The sequence below is a fragment of the Channa argus genome, chromosome 20 (assembly GCF_033026475.1).
Source record: "Channa argus isolate prfri chromosome 20, Channa argus male v1.0, whole genome shotgun sequence".
In the NCBI taxonomy this organism is placed as follows: domain Eukaryota; kingdom Metazoa; phylum Chordata; class Actinopteri; order Anabantiformes; family Channidae; genus Channa; species Channa argus.
In genome coordinates this window covers 4,543,444-4,561,730 of record NC_090216.1, presented here as the reverse complement: position 1 = coordinate 4,561,730, position 18,287 = coordinate 4,543,444, and the positions used below count along the sequence as shown (strand labels likewise).

The following is an 18,287-nucleotide window of genomic DNA, read 5'->3' as shown; positions in this document are numbered from 1 at the left end:
TTTGTGTAGAGAGATAAAAGGAATGTACCTGCTGCTACGCTTGGCACGTGCCCTGGCATAGTATGCCTCATATGATTTTGGTTTCAGTTCAAGTGCCTTAGTAGCAAATTCCTCAGCCATCCCAAAGTCCTGCAGAGAATAAACAGAGAGGAATACTGAATAAGACTGAAAACAATATCTTCACGATCCCTTCAGAAGTCATTTCCTTTAATAAATGTCCTAAAAGTTAATCTGAAATAAATCCGATTTAGTAAGTCGCTAAAAAAAAGCTCCACTGTTGTCGCTCTTTTACTGACTTACATTCATTTTCCTCCTACATCGGGACAGGTTGAGGAAGAGCGATACTTTGAGTTCCCTAAATGTCTTGAGGTCCTCGCTGAAGCCTTCGCGTGGAAACTTTTTGAGAGCATACTGATAGCGCTGCGCTGCCTCCTTCACCTTCCCCTTCTGTTCGACAAAGAGAAGTCAGTTTAGCTTTTTGTTTTTCCTAAGTAAATAAAATCTAAATCGGAAAATATAGTCATAAGGAGACATTTGTCATTCTTTAATATCTGTTCTCATAGAAAATCTATTTGTGTGGATAAACTATTGAGTTTTAAAGGCCCCAGTGTAAAGTGCTTCTTGACAAGTAATTTATTTCTTCTAAGAGTGGTTCTCATACAAATAATAATACATGCAGAATCATGACTAACCTTAACTTTTGCGGAACATGGTATAGAATTAGGGATGTCCCGATGCCGATACCAGTATCAGGCATTGGGCCCAATCCTGCCTTTGTGTGACTGTACTTGTACTCATAAAACCTCTCCGATATTCCGCCCAATACCACGTTAACCTCCGCAGTTACGTAGGGGTGGAACAATGTCTGTTGTTTGGAGGTGTTCTAAGATAATCGATGAGGACAAAATTAAAGCTGAATGTAGCTCTGCTGTGCTAAAGTGTTAGGATCAGGTTACTAACCGTCATACTCATATTTCTCAAGAATATTTTAAAAACGTTTCTTATTTATGAATGATAACTGCAAAAATAAAGGTTGTATTTAGTAACTACAACCTTCATATTCCTGTGTAAACTCTGCAGTCTATGTTGTCCATGTATCTCTAACCAGGATCTCAACTTAAATCCATGCTTTGTTCCTTCCCCCCATTCTTTTTGTTCTTTTCAGCAAAGGTAGCTCCGTTTATTAAACACCGGTTGCTGCCTTATTTGTTTTATCAGAACGCATTAATCCATTTTAGCAAAGCAAACAGTTAAGAGAACGGAAATTTGTGCAGGATTTGCTTAACTGCAATGTTTAGTACTTATAATGGTAGTTGTACTCCGTCTGGGAAAAAGTATCGGGGCATCCCTTTATAGAATTTATATCCATTCACTCCAAACGAAGGCCACAGATCCTTGCTGAGCAGGTATCTTTAGCATTTACATTTAAAGAGCAATAACCATATCAGCTGAACTGTAGACAGGGCCTGTGCTCTGACCTTGTAGAAACTGTCCCCCTCCTCAATGAGCTTGCTGAGTAAGATGATCATGATGTCGGGTTTGGAGGTGGCCATGGCCCATGTGGCTGGACCTGGGTAACACAGGAAGGAGCAGATGAAGAAAAAAAAAAAAGACAACATGGTGAGAAAGACACACAGTAATAAGCAGAAGTGGAGGAAGGAAGGAGCGAATGGGAGTCACACTGCACACACACATACGCACACAGACAACAACAACAACAATAACAGGAATAAGGACAACAGCCAAAAATGGGGAATGGAGGAGGAAAGACAGGCAATCCACTGGAAAGGAAAGATTACAAAATGTGCATCTGGAGAACACTGACCTCGTTATGGGACATCAGACCTGGGTCAAATACTATTTGCCAATAATTATGAGCTGGGAGTTGCATAGGGCTGAGACTTTGCCTAATTGGAGTGCAGAATGAGCACATTTTGAAATGTCCAGTTAATTAAAATAGCTCTAGGAATTATCTGCAAATACATTTAGGCCCAAGCAAACCCACTGTAGAAATACAAGAAAAAAACAACAAAAACAACAACAACACTCATGTCTCTCTATTGAGACACATTTTTCTTCTTGTCAAGAAGTGCAGATGTACAGCAATTCTCAGTACTAATGACTAATTTAGGGATGTAAAGAACAGCAAAAAAGTAGAAAATCACTAATCTCCGAATAAAAATAAATGGGAGTTCTGCATTTAAATAAAAAAAAAAATTACATTTCGTCCGTTAAGACTGTTTAATGACTAAAATATCAAACACTCGACTAAAACTTTGTTTTAACTGAGCTCACAGAGTGTCTTTTCTGCATCTGCGCAAAAGCAATCCTTGACACATGTACATAAGTCACAGAGATGAAAAGGAGGGGATCTTGCACAAGGAAACACAGAGCAGGTACAACAAATAAAAAAAGAGGCAAGCAGGAAGGATATAACAGAGCTCTGCAGGTGTTAGCTGTCCTGAGGTGGAGGTGAGGGTAGGAATGGTGCTGATTGGCCTAGCTGACACTGAGGAAACGTCTGGAAGATGAACGATGCAAGGTACAGAGGTTTATCACCTCAGTCTGTGGTGGCGATTGTACAGAGAAGTTACAAAACGCATGCATTTCCGCTAAATGACTAACACGCAGTTACTGAGGGCTTTCGTCATGCATCTGTGGTATGGAAGGTCAACATCCTTGATACGATGTCACAGGCTGAAGGCCGGGCATGCTGTCATTAACCACTTGGATGTTAGCATCTACCTCTAGGACATCCCGACAGCATCACTGTCGGTGCTAATACCTTTGCATGTTATTATTTGTCAGTTTGACAAGGTTTTGGTAGCTAAGCTCGCCTGCCGACACTTAGGACACAGACAACACAGAAAGAGGAGATTGAGCTGTCAAAATGCCTGGTGGGGTGAGTAGTCGACAGCCTTGGCTTTACCTCGGGGCCGACTGGGCAGCGTCTGACATCCTGGGGCCGGAGAGAGAGGCGGGGGATATGGGCAAGAGGGGAGAGGTGGGGAAAGGGGGAGGTGGGAGGTCATGAGTAAGGAAAAGGAGTGTAAGTAGGAGGGTAGAGTAAAAAAGGAGGGGTCCAGAATTGCCAGAGAAAGCAGGGGTGTAGGAGTGCGTAAGAGCGAGAGGGAAGAAAAGGATAGAAACAGCAGGAGGGTGAAAGTGAAAGAGGTGATGGCAGTGGTGGAGGAGGAGAAGTGAGAAAAGGAACACAAAAAAGCAGCAGTGAGAAGTGGAGATAAGTGCCTCAGCAAAAGGAAAAAAAGGATACAAAAAAGAAACACTGCAAGCGCTAATAACAACTTGTCTCTGATCAACCGCATAGGAATAAAGAGATAGAGAGAGAGAGAAAGAGAGAGGGGCAGAGAGAGAGAGAGAGAAAGAGAGAGGGGCAGAGAGAGAGAGAGAGGGGCAGAGAGAGGGGCAGAGAGAGAGAGAGAGAGAGGGCAGAGAGAGAGAGAGAGAGGGGCAAAGAGAGAGAGAGGGGGGCAGAGAGAGAGGGGGGCAGAGAGAGAGAGGGAGAGGCAGAGAGAGAGAGAGAGAGAGGCAGAGAGAGAGAGAGAGAGAGGCAGAGAGAGAGAGAGAGAGAGAGAGGCAGAGAGAGAGAGAGAGAGAGAGGCAGAGAGAGAGAGAGAGGCAGATAGAGAGAGAGAGGAGAGAGGCAGAGAGAGAGAGGAGAGAGGCAGAGAGAGAGAGGAGAGAGAGAGAGGGGCAGAGAGAGAGAGAGGGGCAGAGAGAGAGAGAGAGAGAGAGAGAGAGAGAGAGAGAGAGAGAGAGAGAGAGAGAGAGAGAGAGAGAGAGAGAGAGAGAGAGAGAGAGAGAGAGAGAGAGAGAGAGAGAGAGAGAGAGAGAGAGAGAGAGAGAGGATGTGATTGAGGGAGAAACTGGGAAATAGCATGAGGGCCTGAGGGAACATGACAGAAAGAGAGAGAAAGCAAAACAACACAGCGGCAACAGTAATACAACAAAAAGAAACACACATCAGAGCCATAAATAGCTGAGGAGAAGCAGCATGGTGTGACAGTGGGGAAGCGGGGGCGGACGGCATACAGTAGCAGGAAGTGGTTTGAGCTTCATGGAGAAATTAACCTGAGACCATGTCTTCTTGCGGTTATATATGCTACAGTGCTTTATTCTGACCAAAAAAGTGTGTTTTCATCTGTGGATTCTCCCTTCGTATTTTTTTCAAGCAGCTCATGCTCCATTTTTTAACCAAAACTCAAACTGAATCTCAATTTACAAACAACCGTTTGTTATGGCGCTATAGGACAAAGGTGCTGCCTTTACTGTAGGAGAACTCTTTCAGAAGAGCGGAGCTAAAAGGGAGGGTTTTTAGCCTTTCAACCTGTTCTTACCTATCTTGGCTCCTTTCTTGAGAAGGGCGACCACCACCGATGTGTTTCTGCAGCCCACCGCCCTGTCGAGAGGACGCATCCCACTGTAGTCTACATGTTCTATCATGGCCCCATGGTCAACCAAATACTGGACCTTCAAAAGGCAAAAGAAATGTGATGAGAAGAGCTGTAGATGGGGATGTTTCAGAGAAAGCAGAGGGTGAAAACATGCACACATCTTCCTTGTCCAGGTGCCGAGTCACAAAACTGCGAATTACACGTTTCATCTGCTCCAGACCAACTATTTATTCCACGATTTTAAACCAAAACGGGCACAAAATAGACTCATTTGTATCACCAAAGGCTTCAATCTACAATCAGCTGGATAAATACATAAAGAAACAGATGGGAAATGTTGTAGTTCTTTTGATGTAAAATACAGAAGAAAATGTGTAACACTGTTCAGACGACAGTGCTGTGAGTCATTTAGGATGTAAAACTCTTGGATGTAGTTTCCCAGAGCCAAGGACATGTTGGGGGCCTCGTTTAAAGATTTTAGTGACAGACCAATTATTCACATTTGATAAACTACAGCTACAGTAGGGTTGCCATGTCTTACTTTAGTAAATTAAATTATGTATATGATTTATTAAAAAAAAAAAAAAAAAAAAAAAAAAAAAAAAAAAAAAAAAAAGAGTTCAAAAAGCAGAAGGGATACTGCAAAATCAGTTCCAAAAATCAGGGACATCTGAGAACAAGTGAGTGGCAGACGGACGGACAGATGAACAAGTAACAAACACAACACACCAGACTTCCACTAATTTTGTGACAGGAAGAAAAGAATAGTTTGTCTTCATGCTCTACTGAGGAAACGTCTTTCAGTTATAGAGGTGAGAGTTTCCAGATCAAAACAATACTTTTGTTTTTCACTATTTTATTGTGAGGAATGTGAACATTCTCATCCACAAGCAGCCGTACAAGTGCAGGATCCACAGAGGTACCAATTATCTGAGTCAGGGGTGCATTTTAGTTGCTCCAACACATGTATAGAAGTTAAGCAATCACCCTCTTTCATTTATTGATACCGCTCCCACAGGCCACTTACCACTTCAGAATCACCGTAAAAGGCTGCCAGGTCGAGAGGCGTGCGTCCGTTTTTGTCTGCGTGGTCGGTAGCGGCTCCGCTCTCCACCAGGCAGCGGACGACAGGTAGATGGCCTTTCAGACAGGCCCAGCTCAGAGCAGTCAGACCCTCCTTATCCATCAGGGATAGAGAAGCTCCTGAGAAAAGAAAAGCCAGCAGAGACACAGCCAGGTGTGATTTTAGTCTGAATGCTTTTACACCGCCAATAATCCTACATCTGTGGCAGTCTGGTTCATCATTTTGCAGTTTTATAACTAAATGCTTAATGAATTTTGATGGATGTTTGCTGGTTGAATTTGGCTTAAGTATTGTAGATATAATTTGAAAACTGTAATCACACTAATTATATTAGTGCAACAGCTGTGTGTCTTTGTAATAAAGACAATGGGGCTTAAACAAATATAAAAAGAAACACCCGGGGACACCAAATAATAAGGCATTGTTACTTGTTAAGCCAGTTTTCAAATTTTAGTGTACACATTCTGATATTTCCTTCATGGATGTGTTGACCTATCAAATCTGACCCATCATAGTTTATCATAGTTTAGACAAAACCCCCCAAATATAAATATTAGTTTGAACATTCTAATTGTAATATACATACGGTACTTATTATACTTAAAGCCCACTGAAGTAAATTTGTGATGGTTATTTGAATTAATTATTGTTCTTAAGTTGTATAGAAATGCACTGTATTTTTGTAATTTTTTCTCAGCTCTCGCTTGCTACAGAAATCTTGCTCCTCATGAGATTTCTTGATTATAAAAAGCTCAACTTAACCAACACTCCCTTTAGGCCCTGAATACAAAATATAATACATGCAAATATTTACTTCTTCAGAAATCCTGTCTGAGATTCTGTTGAGGTTTTGATTTTAGCCGTGAGCTCAAAAATGTCCCTTAGGAAAAACTGAACCAAATTTATCACCAATTTTTTTTTTAAACTTTATATACAGTAACCTACCTTGGGCTAGTAAAAACTCGACCGTTCCCAGGTGTCCCTCTGAGGCGGCCATCATTAGAGGAGTACGACCCTGCTTGTCAGCCAGGTTGACATCTGCTCCGTGTGTGAGGAGGAGGTCGACAATCTATAAAACCCAAGTACAGCGCACACGTCATTAGTTAAAAGCAAACGGAGGTTTTACTCATTTAGCATTTGTGAGGAGTAGAATTTTAAACTAGACTCTAATTGTGACTCATTCCCTGACTTTTTATGTAAGCTCTTCCCCAAGTGAGGGGAAGGGATCAGCTGGCCACTAACCTGCCAGTGTCCTTGGCGGACGGCACTGAACAGCGGGACTATGCCTCGCCTGTTGGGCTGGGCCACGGCCGCACCCTGCTCCAGTAACAGACGACAAACCTCCAGTTTTCCCCGACCTGAAGCTGCAGTCAGAGCTAGACACACAAAGACAGAGTCATCATAAGAAGGGTGAGTGTAGAAGTAGAAATGAAAGAATTTGTGTGTGCTTTAATGTATATGTAGACTAAAAGAGAAATTGTTTATTAGAGGAATGGGCCACACATTAAAGAGCGACTTCACCAATTCTTTTTCATCATTAGGAGTTTTTCATCATTAGGAGCGCTACTACTCCAAGTGATGTCATCTGGAGCCATTTTGCCGCTTGAAGTAGAGAGATATTTTTAAATAGGGAAGTCAATGAGAAATTTAACGGCATTCATTTATTGTACTAGCCAAACTAGATCCAAAAGCTGCAAATTCAAAATCAGCGAAATCGTCCTTTAAGCAAAGGGGGGCTTACATTTCATGACTTGAGGAAAGATTTTGTGAAAGAAAACAGTTTCCTTTAATTTGTTGCCTCTATTTTCGGTCTCAAACAAATTATGAGGGAAATTTCTGGCTCCTCAGCTCCTGACTAAATAGTTGCTGTGTCTGCCTCCTGTTTAGTGCTGAGCAGGTAGTGGTTTTTAGAGCCTTTTTTTGAGAAAACAGCTGCCTGCTGCACAGTGAGACTGTACTTAAAATAATGTTATTAGCACAGAGACTGAACCAAAAAAAGACAGTTCTGGTAACACAATGAGCTGAAACTCATTATAGAGCTCCATAAAACTGAAGGGAGCAGTAGCTTCAGGTGATAATTCTCTGTAGGTTCTCATCACTATTAGTGACCCCTTTTCACATTGTTATAAAATATTGATTATAGACCCTTTAAAAAAAGTCTGACCACCGAGAAAAGAATAGAAGAGAAGAGCACTTATAGAGCAATGGCATTTAAAAAAAAGACACTCTCTCTAATGTAATGATTGGAGTAATTTCCCTACATCCGTTTGCTGGAAGAACACTTTAATATGCAGAATTTACCAAGTATATCTGTACATGCCAATTTAAAGTACATGCACACGTCCCCTCTGGTTTTTGTTAAGAATTACATCTTTTCCATCGATCTGTGCATTAACACTAGGAATAGCATTTATCTTCGACAACCACTGTTATTCTTCTGATCCCTTAGAAACCATAAGACAACAGCTGAGTGAGTACAAGTCCCCTCTTCAACTGACTGTGAGAAGCAGCCTGTCCAACACTGCAGCCCGGGGGGACAATGCTCGCCATGAGGTTTCATAGCTATTGGGTACAATGATACATTACGTTCCTCAGCAGTCACACAGTGCAATCAGACTAGTCATTTCTAAGCACCCTGGAGCACACTCATCATACCCCCCCCCTTCCGTGTGTGAGCCCAGCCCCATCTCTGCTCCAGTGACACCACTGCACTGCCATCAGCATCTGACGCAGCAGCAACCAGCAGCAGACACACACAAGAACAATCTCACATATCCGCACTGCAGCGCTCTGCCTCGCAGAAACCTTCGAACAAAACCCCCTCCACAATTCCTTCAAGAATTATGTCTCCACTGAATGTCTCAAAAGAACAAACAGCAGCAGCAACAAAACACATTGTCCATCATCTGTCAGTATTAAATTCAGTGTTTTGAGAGTGTAATGTCTGCTTGGAGTGGGCAGTCCCACCTGTCTCCCCCCACAGGGTGTCAAAGTTATTGATCTGAGCCCTTTCCACCTCCTCTTCATCTTTCTCTGGCAGATCCAGCAGGTAGGACACGATCTGATAGGGGGGAAATATTAAAGTTATCATGGATGAATGCATTTAATTACTAGACATTAAATAGTAACAAATTATAAAAATACATATAATCTACCTTTCATTTTGAATCTACAATATTCTGTAGATTATTATAACCATACCTCTGTGTATCCCATACTGGCTGCAGCGATCAGGGCCTGCTGAACTGCGTGGCTCTTTGTGAACGTTGCTTGTTGTTGGGTCTGTGGTGACTGCTGCTGCTGTGGTAGTGGCCCCATGCCCCAGTCACACTGGATGAGAAATTTCACCACCTCCATGTGGCCTCTCAGGGCGGCATGAACCAATGCACACTGGCCATTCTTATCCAGATGGTCCACCTATTTATAGGAAGTGGTTTTAATCATAAATATGACAACAAAAGACAAGGAAACTCAGAAACACCAAAACACACCCTTTTCCTTCAATACCTTTGCTTTCCTGCGGCAAAGTGCAGTTACGATGAACATGTGCCCCCCAGCTGCTGCGTAGCCAAGCGGCGTGAGGCCACTTTCAGAAGGGGCATCAACAGAGGCACCAAACTCGAGCAGCAGGGCCACCATGTCCATGTAGCCCAAGTGGGAGTGAACACAGAGGACAGGGGCGTTGTTCAGGACCTCTGTGCGGTAATTCACATTGGCACCACCCAGCATCAGTAGCCGGCTGACCTGGAAACACACAAAATAAATAATAATAAGGCATTTTATTTAATTTTTTGAAATGACATAAAATCAACACAGGTTGTTGAATTTCTCTCTGTACAAATTGTCTTTAAACGTGACTCCTCTCTGCTATGTTAGTGTTTGTACCTTGATGTTGGGTGTGTATAGGTTTCGTAGTGAGGAAAGTGCAGCTGAAAGTCCCTCTGTGCTGTAGGATACCCACAGGCCTTGCAAGATGGATGAGGAAACCCCGACTTTCTTGCTAAGACCCTTGAACAGAAAGATGGGAGTGTTAATATTCATTACTTTGGTGCCAGACCACAGCTGTGTGTGGGCCTATGTGTGAAGACAAATAATGATATACCTTGAAGATATGTGCTTTGAGGATGTGATGGCCCAGTTCAATAGTCTGCTGTCTGTTCAGTTTGTTCTCCTGCCGAGAGAACCAGAAGGCCAGTAGGGTGTGCCCACTCCTGCAGAGGACAAACACCAAATCTTTCAATACTTGAGCCTGAGTCATCATGTGATTACATTGTGTTATCATTTGCACAGTTGGTGGAATCTTTCTTCATTTTAATACAGGAAATAAAATGTTCTGGCTGAAAATATAACACTTCCCGTTATATAAACAGAATGTACCTGCGACAGAGATCTGTATTCATACATATACGGCTGATTAACCACACAGTACATTTATTCCTGTCGCACAACCAGCTGGCAGTAAAATTATTAAATGCCACACTTTTTTGTATAAGAGTCAGGAAATTGACTGGGATAAGGTAGCAAATGTATTCTCGGGCCTGAAATTTAACCATCAGTGTATATTTTCAGATGAACATTACAGATATTACTTTTTCACTTATTAGATTTTTGTTTTAATCTTATTAATTCTGCTTATGAAATAAAACAACTGTTACCTGAAACAGATTGTTTCAAACCTAATCCATTAAACCCACAGTCAGGGCATTTTAAGTGTTCACCCCTAATTAAACCATTTAATACCCTTATTTTTACGATCCCTTTTTATTTTATGTCCCTAGCCAATTTCCTCTTTCCACATGCGATATTTTCAACTCCAGCGGCCAGAAGAGCTTTTTTCCTATGGCTTTGTTATGGCTGTGTGAAGGCACCTTCTTTGCACAGTCCCCACCTTGGATCGCAGAGAAACTTTGTCTTTTCCCCTTCTTCTCTCCAGATCAACCACTCCCTGAAGGAGGGGTGAACAAACATCCTTGTACCATCTCTCCTCTTCACCAGGAAGACTGACAGGTTGTCTACACGTTGCTGGAAATCTTCCCAGTCCAGTGTGCCCTGCGTCACAGACATTGTTATTTGGGACTATGAATGCAGTTATGTCAACGGCTGGGATGACGTCTCGAAATGTATTGTTTTTGAATGTATACCTCTATCATAATGGACTGAATTGTTTTCAGTGATTGTGACAAACAATGAAACACACTGCACAATCTCATGGACAAAGCAATGTGTATACATAAAAAAAAAAAAAGCATCCTTATTTGATCTGGAAATTAAGAATTTAAGAATTTTAATACCATAGCCACATTTTCATGCAAACAAGGACCAATCATATTAATATATCCTACTGAAGTCTTGTCTTCAAATCTTCCATTTCTCTATAACAAATCAGTATAAAATGAGAAACACGCATATTAAGGCGTTCTCTCTTCAGAAATTACACTGAAATACTCATCTAATCTTCTTCATCACAATTGTGTGTGGCTCGATGTTTGGTCTCACCTTCTGATTCAAATGTTACTAAACTCCTACAGGATTTCTCTCAGCAAAGTTGAAATAAATAGTGAGAGAAAATGAGTGTTCATGTTCATGTGGGACCTTATCCTACATAATAAGTTTGAGGCCTTAAAATATCTCTGTATTCTGTTAAATAAACATTTGATAGCATGTTATGAATTTAGAATAAATTCTCATTAATTTTTCCTCTAGCGATGAGTAAAACAAAAGATCATCAAGACATTACTTCACAGTCTAATGACGGATCACAGATGCTTTTTCATATCATACAATAATTGACCAAAGAGCTTGAGAAATTCAAAAGGTCTGAGGTCTTGTGTATTTTTAGGATTGCCACCTGCAGTGAACCGGCGTTGATGGCCTGATATATCTGCTCATCGGTCAGCGGATGGAGCGAGGCCACAGCCACGTTAAGCAAAGGGAGTGCCCGTTCGAACGACGACTGTGTGGGGAAGCGCATGTTGCACTGCAGCAGGTACACCTCTGCCAGGTTGACTGGAACCACCTGAAGAAGCAGAAGGAAAGAATCTGAATTATAATGCTGATTTCCTTTGGATCCGCTCTACAGAATATAAATAATGCATGGTGTTTGTAAGGCACATCTTCAACTATTCCACATTGTCTTCTTTGAAAAAGGAGACTGTGAATTTATCAAGTTCAATTTTTTATGGACTCTGGAAGCACTCCTGAATATATGAAATTAAATGAATCTGGGGTCTGCAAGATAAAATATTTCATGAAGAAATGCATACTAACACAATTCAGCTGTATTATTTATCAAAAAGGTGTTGGGATTCTGACTGTGATGGAGAGTTTATGAAACTACATATAAAGAACACCAGAGAACACCATGAGCAACACCAGAGAACACCATGTCAGAGGACAGGAAAATGAAAAATTTAATGGTTTTTGCTTTGCAAATTAGGAGCCTGCAAAGGGGGACTGGTGGCTCAGTGCTAGAGCATGCAGAAGACCGCGGGCTCGAATCCCACCCCACCAGGTGTGGCCCCGCCCAGCCACCAAGGGCAACCTTGGTGCCGGTCCCGAGCCTGGATAACATGGGAGGGTCGCAGCAGGAAAACCAAGCAAATCAACCTGCGGAACACGTTCCGCTGTGGCAACCCCTGAAGGGACCACCCGAAAGCCGTTGATCTTGATATTAGGAGCCTGTAGTTTAGAACGTGGGTTTTCAAAGTGTGACCGTGTTGCAGAACCTGTGGAAATAATTAAAAAACAAGCAGTAATGCCACACCTTATAGCTGGAGCTTTTGAGGACAAGGTAGCCCTTCTCAATGAGGTCAAAGGTGAGTTTGAGGTACAGATAGGAGCCCTGGCTCAGAGCCTTAAGGTGGGCGCTGAGCTTGCCAAAGGTGGTGTTGTCCATCTTGCCGTTGAGCGAGATGTTGTTCTGGATCTCCGGGCTGCTGTGGATACGATGCAGGATGTAGCCCTGCAGGTCCTGGTCTATGGCGTCATTCTCCTCCAAGCTGTCCAGAGAGATGTGGTGGAATGGCAGCCCGTTGGTGATCTCCTGAAGGGTCAGAATAGTTTCAGTTAGGAACTTGTTTTTGATTTAAAAAAAACAATAAAATAATGAAATGCCATGAGTAACTAGTTTGCTCCCATTTCTTTCTCAGGAATGAAAGATAAAATGTGAGGAGACCAAGGTAACAAAGACAGTGGTTAGAGTTATAGTCAAGACAAATTCAAAATTGTCAGTGACCCCTAGTTGAGGCAAATATTGCCCATTCACACATAATGGCGCAAAAAAGGTAGGGATAATATTTAAAAAAAATAATAATTAAGCTAAATTTAAAAGCAAAACCTTTTGAATTTAATTAAATCAGAAGACAGCAGAGGAATGAATGTCTCCTACCTGTAACGTGGTCCTGACTGTGACCACCAATTTGAGCCAGGGAGGGAACTTGCTGATGGTTTTGGTGAGGAAGGACACAATGGTGTCTCCGTAGTCCGGTTTGTGGAACTCAGCCTCATTCAGACCATCAATGAGGATGATGAGGTCTTCCTCTGAGTTGATCTTCCTCTCTGAAAAAAGTACAGTCCTCATGAAAACAGATGTAACTTAGCCACATTATATATACACATGCAAACATCAAGATTAACACACACTTGAATCTTAAACCACATTACTTTCTGGGCACATAGCAAATGCTCAGTTATAATCATGAAACAAGACATAAATTGACAAACTTGCATCCATTTTGTATAAAAATTTCTGGCTAAGCCTCAAAGTCAAATTTCAATATACATTCAGCAATGAATTATCACCGATTTTGTTTTTATCTGTATTTCAAAGGGAAGCTTGGAACAACCTTACCTGTGAAACTCTGACTTGGTATATTTAATTGGGAAGGTTAAGAAAAATTAACTTCCAGCAATGTGATTACGAACTTTGATCTTGATTATATTGAGTCTGCTGTGCAGAAGAGGCATCTAATAGCATGCATCAAGGACTCGAGTGAAAGAATAAATTGGATACCGAGATCTGAAAAGGAATCGGTTATGAATTGCCAAAAGCAACATTTGAATTGTAAAATTAACCCCTTTAAACTATTATAAACTTTAGTTTATCATGAAGAATGTGCAGACATTCAAGCCAACAGAGCAAATAAATCAAGGTTAACAGAACAAGAGGCAGAAGAACCTTGAGAGGATTTTAAATCATTATGAGCTGCAGACTTCTGTAATTTTCATCATTTACTTCAAAAAGAGAATATTATGTCTCTCTGGTAGGATATCTGGTAAGACATTCTCATCACAACAAGGGTCACAAACCAAAATGTTTGGAAACCAATTGTTTAAACTTTATCAGTGTGGTGTTACAGTTTTATGTTCATGTAAACTCTTAATCTAAAAAGCACCTCCTGTCAGATAAGTGGAGCAGAGTAATTTGCAAAACGAAAACAAGAAGTACAGTAAATGCTGCAGTCAATGAGCATATTTACATTCCACCACTGCTCAACCCCATTGGGCTTTACACTATGTCAACTGCAGGTGTGTCACCTTTGTAAAGTGCATCCAGGGGTTCTAGGACGCCCCTCCTGAAAGAGGCGAGGGGGTCCTGGACGCAGGAGCGCAGACTCAGGATGCTCTGTAGGTGTGGCTCCCTCAGCATCTGCTCCCTGTAGGCAACAAGGTGCGGCGAGCGGCACAGGAGAGCCGCCACGTTATGCACAAACTCAGGCACCAAGCAAGTGTAGGCGTTATCTGCCTGGCAGTAGTGATACGCCACCACCTGGGGGCGACAGAGAGTTGGGAGAAAATTGCAGCCAGGTCAAACAGAGAAATTTAAAGGTGAGCATTTCCCTTCTCGTCTGGTTATCCCAACACTGACCACACTTTGGGTATTGCAAAACTAACTGCAAATCGATGTCAAGGGCCATACGAGTCAAACGTCACATTTTTAAAAATAAAGTGGTGCAAAGCCAGTTTTCCTTGTGTCTACTACACTACAATTCATTTGGGATTGAGTCAACTTCATGGTGGATGATTGCAGTATAATGAAACATGATACCTCTCATTGCGCTGCACGGTTTTAGCCATTAATAATTCATGGCTTCCGGCTGCCAAGAGAGACTGATTCGGAGTTAGCTCATGCATGTGTGAGCCGACTGTGACATGAAGGAGTCAAGTGTTAAAACTGTCACATTTCACAGCTATGTACTTGAAACATGTTCAAATGAATGATTAAATGAATGACTGGATGAAGAAAAGGTTATCTAAGCATGGCCATGTGGAAAGATGGTGGAGGGAAAGGGATTTATCTTAGAGGTTAGTTGACTAAACAACCAGCAGCAGGTGTGACCGAGTGCTCTTGGGGACTGAGAGATCACAAAGAGTTTGAATTTTCAGAGGCAGTGGCAGGGATCAGAGTGCCGTGAGAAAAAGGGAATGGGGGAAAAAAAAAAAAAAAAAAAAAGACTAATCAAAATGGAATGCTAATTTTTGGTCACAATGGGATAAAGGGCTTTAAAATAAAAGGGGTGAAAAAGGGAGTGAGCTCAATTATTAATGCACAGAGTTAACAAGATCTAATAGCTTGGCTGGGAAATGGCTTTCTGCAGGTATAAATATTTCATAAGGCTCCCTGGCAAAGTTGTTTTTTCTTTTTTAAACACATCTGCATAATGCATCAGGCTGGGACTGGAGATGCAGATGGCAAAGCAGCAGGGGAGGGGGGGTGGAGGTGCAACAGCAGACAGAAAAAAGAGCAGAAAAGGGAGCCTATTTAACACATCATATAGGTTAACATCACAGTCAGGATGAAATAAATTTACACAAACACTAAGAAGAATACACAAACAAGAGCTGCACAGACCTTACATGTATTTAAAAAGAAAAAACTAAATTCCTCACTTGGTTGGAAGTCTACCAGCTCAGGAGCAGGCCCTGTGTGAGCTGACGATAACTTGCAGGTTGCAAGAAACAATGACCGTCTTTCAAAAACTTTAAACACCGTAATTTCTGGCAGAGCATAAGCTGTGTCCATGCTTCCATTCCACAAAGTAATTTTCACAAGAGTGAATCATTGGTTATCCTACCACCTATGTTCTCACTAATTGAAAAATTAAGTCATAAAAGAGAGATATAAAAAAATCATCTCTAATATTTTCAATTACACTTGGGCTGAGGCCTAACATTTCAAACTAAACCACAAACACAATGAAATGACACAAATGACTGTTTCAGTGAATACTGTACTTCCTATTAACAATCCCGTAAGCTTTGCTAGTCTTTGCTTAACAAAAATTAAGGACAGAACTGAGAGTGAAAAGGTATGTTAATGAAACCCTTGACATAATATTTGGCAATTGAATATATATGTATTATTATTTTTTTATTCACACAGCTGTGGAAAGAAAAAGGGGGAAAATTGAGGTGGGGGGAGGTATAAATGCTCCTAAGTGGCTTAGGCTTGTGCACTTATCTTCTCATAAAGCACAACAATCAAATGAGAGCTTGGAAATCTGCCATTAAAATCAGTACACGCACTTTTATTTTTGGAGTAAATGCTTCAGAAATTGACTATTTGCATTTGTAAAAGGAGGCAATCAAAGGACTGGAGGTAAAAAGCAAACAGTGTGGCGCCAATCAACCATAACAGAGTATTTAGGTACTTAAACTAATGTTACACCTACAGCACAATCTTTTCTCCTCAAATCAGGAGCTGAAATGTAAACTTTAGCGCTTGTGTGTGTGTATATGATCACCGGTGTATTTCGTACCTGAGAAGCCAACCTTCTCATGGCTTCTTCCTGACGCCGCCTCATCTCAGGGGTCCCAGGACAGCTGCCACCTCCCAGGGTGCCATGCGTGGGCTGGGGCTGGGTCAGAGGGAGCCCCTCGCCATCTGGACACAAAGCAGCATGACACACTCAGTGGAGGCTTCACAGGTGTCGCAATCATTCAGCATTTTAGCAAAGGCTGAAGTGAGATCGTCCACCATTTTTAAAAGGCTCTTCTAATTAAAATAATGAACTGAGTGGATGCCTACGTTTGGGTGAGGCCTGAGGGCTGTCGGAGGCAATCTGTCTCATGCGGGTGCCGTGGCAGCTGAGCGCCACCAGGCGAGAGATGATCGCAGTCTTGCCGAAGCCAATGTTGCCGACCACCACCACGCCACGGTTGGTGCTGGCGTTGGGGCTGTTGAGGTGGCCATCGATCTCCTGGAAAAGCCACTCGCGTCCCGTAAAGACAGAGTCCATTGTGATGCTGGGCACCTCAAACAGCAGAGGTTTAAGGGCGATGTCTTGAGGCCGATAGGGTGCAAAACGCACTGCCGGGTCATGAGAACAGAATTAGTTAGCAACGTTATAAGCCACATTTATCAGCAAATTAATGTTTTGGGATTGCAGTCTTCCCTTTTGTCTTCATGGCAACTGAAATAAGTTGGGTTACTTTCAGTAAAAGTACTAAAATGGCACAGTTACTCAATAATGGGCGTGAACCTACTGTGTGTGCGAGCAAATAAACACCAACATATTGTATTAAGTACAATGATTTTCATTAAATATTTATATTACTGAATAATATAATAACCCAATATACTTGAAAATGCATCCTTGGACACTGATTGAAGAGCCTGGATCTGCTAACATCAATTAGTTGCGGACAATACAGTGTGTTCAGTATGATCACGCTAAGCAATAGATGAAGCAGAAATAAAACACAGAACACTGAAAGGGGGCTGGCTACCTGTAGAGTGAAGATTTGTATTATTTATAATATTTTCTTTGAATCCCTCTTTACTTTGATTGCTAGAACATATTTTACAGCAGAGCAATCAAAAAATAAAACGTGCATCAAGCTTATTTTGCAGCAAGAGACATTTTCCAAAAAGTCAAGCCACTGCTAAGTGTGGACTTCACTCACTAGGGGAAGTCATCAAACTGAAGTCCTCCAGGGGTTGGGCTTCTTTACAGCAGAGCATATGGACCATTAAAGACTAATGAGGGTAAAATGAATTTGGTATGAACTTCTGAAGCTGAGTGATAAATTCACTGTAAAATTTTGTCTGCTGGATCTGGGTGTCATCTCCTGAGCTTTGTCTTGTAAACTAATTTGAGCATTGAGAATAAAAACATGCTGCGTCTTATCTGCTGTGTCACTTCTTTAAATGTGATACCAGCATCTGGCAATTATGCCTGATGTGCAATGCGAGTTGTACGTGAATAATACAAATGCTTTGCTGACAAGTCTATGTGCCAATCAACTAGTGTGGCTTATCTTGTAAAGCACTTGCCAGCAAGCAGGGCGACTGTTAGCAGGACATGCTTCCACGTGATACAACCAATGAAAATTAAAGTAACTTACGTGACTGGGATTGCCAGGCATGGGTGTTATTAGCAGAAGCTGAGACGAACAGCAAGCAAAAAGACAGAGAGAGAGAGACAGAGAGAGAGAATGGGAAGTGGCAGCAGTGAGCAGTGTATCAGAGCACAGTGCAAGGTGTAGCTCAGTGGAAAAAAGGAAAGAGGAAGCAGCAATAGAATCAGCATATCATGATGTCAAAAATATGGGGAACCACCAGACCAGGGTCGATTACTAATTGAAATTACATTGAGTGCATTCCTCAGCATGTCTGAAGGGAAGGTTGGAAAAGGTTTGCACTTTTGGGAGACTCTAATTGGTTCCATTGCGCTGGGCAAGATCAATCAATCCCCATAAAAGTAATTTAATCCAGTTCTAGTGGTAATTCACCCCTTGAATGGGAGACTCCAACCTCAACTCCACTTTCTATTGTGTGTCTGTTACAG

General features: G+C 41.8%; 1 protein-coding gene across 19 annotated transcripts in view; it reads right to left on the bottom strand.

The window, feature by feature from the left end:
• The window catches only part of tanc2b (tetratricopeptide repeat, ankyrin repeat and coiled-coil containing 2b), a 133,843-nt gene that overhangs the window by 4,898 nt on the left and 110,658 nt on the right, over positions 1–18,287 (bottom strand). For 12 of the 19 annotated variants that reach the window (XM_067487124.1, XM_067487130.1, XM_067487134.1 and 9 more), the window contains 21 exons: positions 17,845–17,883; positions 16,526–16,807; positions 16,257–16,381; positions 14,035–14,266; positions 12,887–13,056; positions 12,263–12,541; positions 11,348–11,515; positions 10,388–10,548; positions 9,602–9,710; positions 9,385–9,507; positions 9,007–9,243; positions 8,701–8,916; positions 8,467–8,560; positions 6,742–6,875; positions 6,445–6,568; positions 5,443–5,618; positions 4,359–4,491; positions 2,930–2,959; positions 1,479–1,570; positions 301–447; positions 29–129 (listed from right to left, as the gene is read on the bottom strand). In XM_067487124.1, coding sequence (XP_067343225.1) covers positions 29–129; positions 301–447; positions 1,479–1,570; positions 2,930–2,959; positions 4,359–4,491; positions 5,443–5,618; positions 6,445–6,568; positions 6,742–6,875; positions 8,467–8,560; positions 8,701–8,916; positions 9,007–9,243; positions 9,385–9,507; positions 9,602–9,710; positions 10,388–10,548; positions 11,348–11,515; positions 12,263–12,541; positions 12,887–13,056; positions 14,035–14,266; positions 16,257–16,381; positions 16,526–16,807; positions 17,845–17,883 — 3,172 coding nt within the window. The remainder of the gene's footprint in view (positions 1–28; positions 130–300; positions 448–1,478; positions 1,571–2,929; positions 2,960–4,358; positions 4,492–5,442; positions 5,619–6,444; positions 6,569–6,741; positions 6,876–8,466; positions 8,561–8,700; positions 8,917–9,006; positions 9,244–9,384; positions 9,508–9,601; positions 9,711–10,387; positions 10,549–11,347; positions 11,516–12,262; positions 12,542–12,886; positions 13,057–14,034; positions 14,267–16,256; positions 16,382–16,525; positions 16,808–17,844; positions 17,884–18,287) is intronic. The other 7 variants (XM_067487128.1, XM_067487132.1, XM_067487144.1 and 4 more) reach the window with 5 other exon arrangements.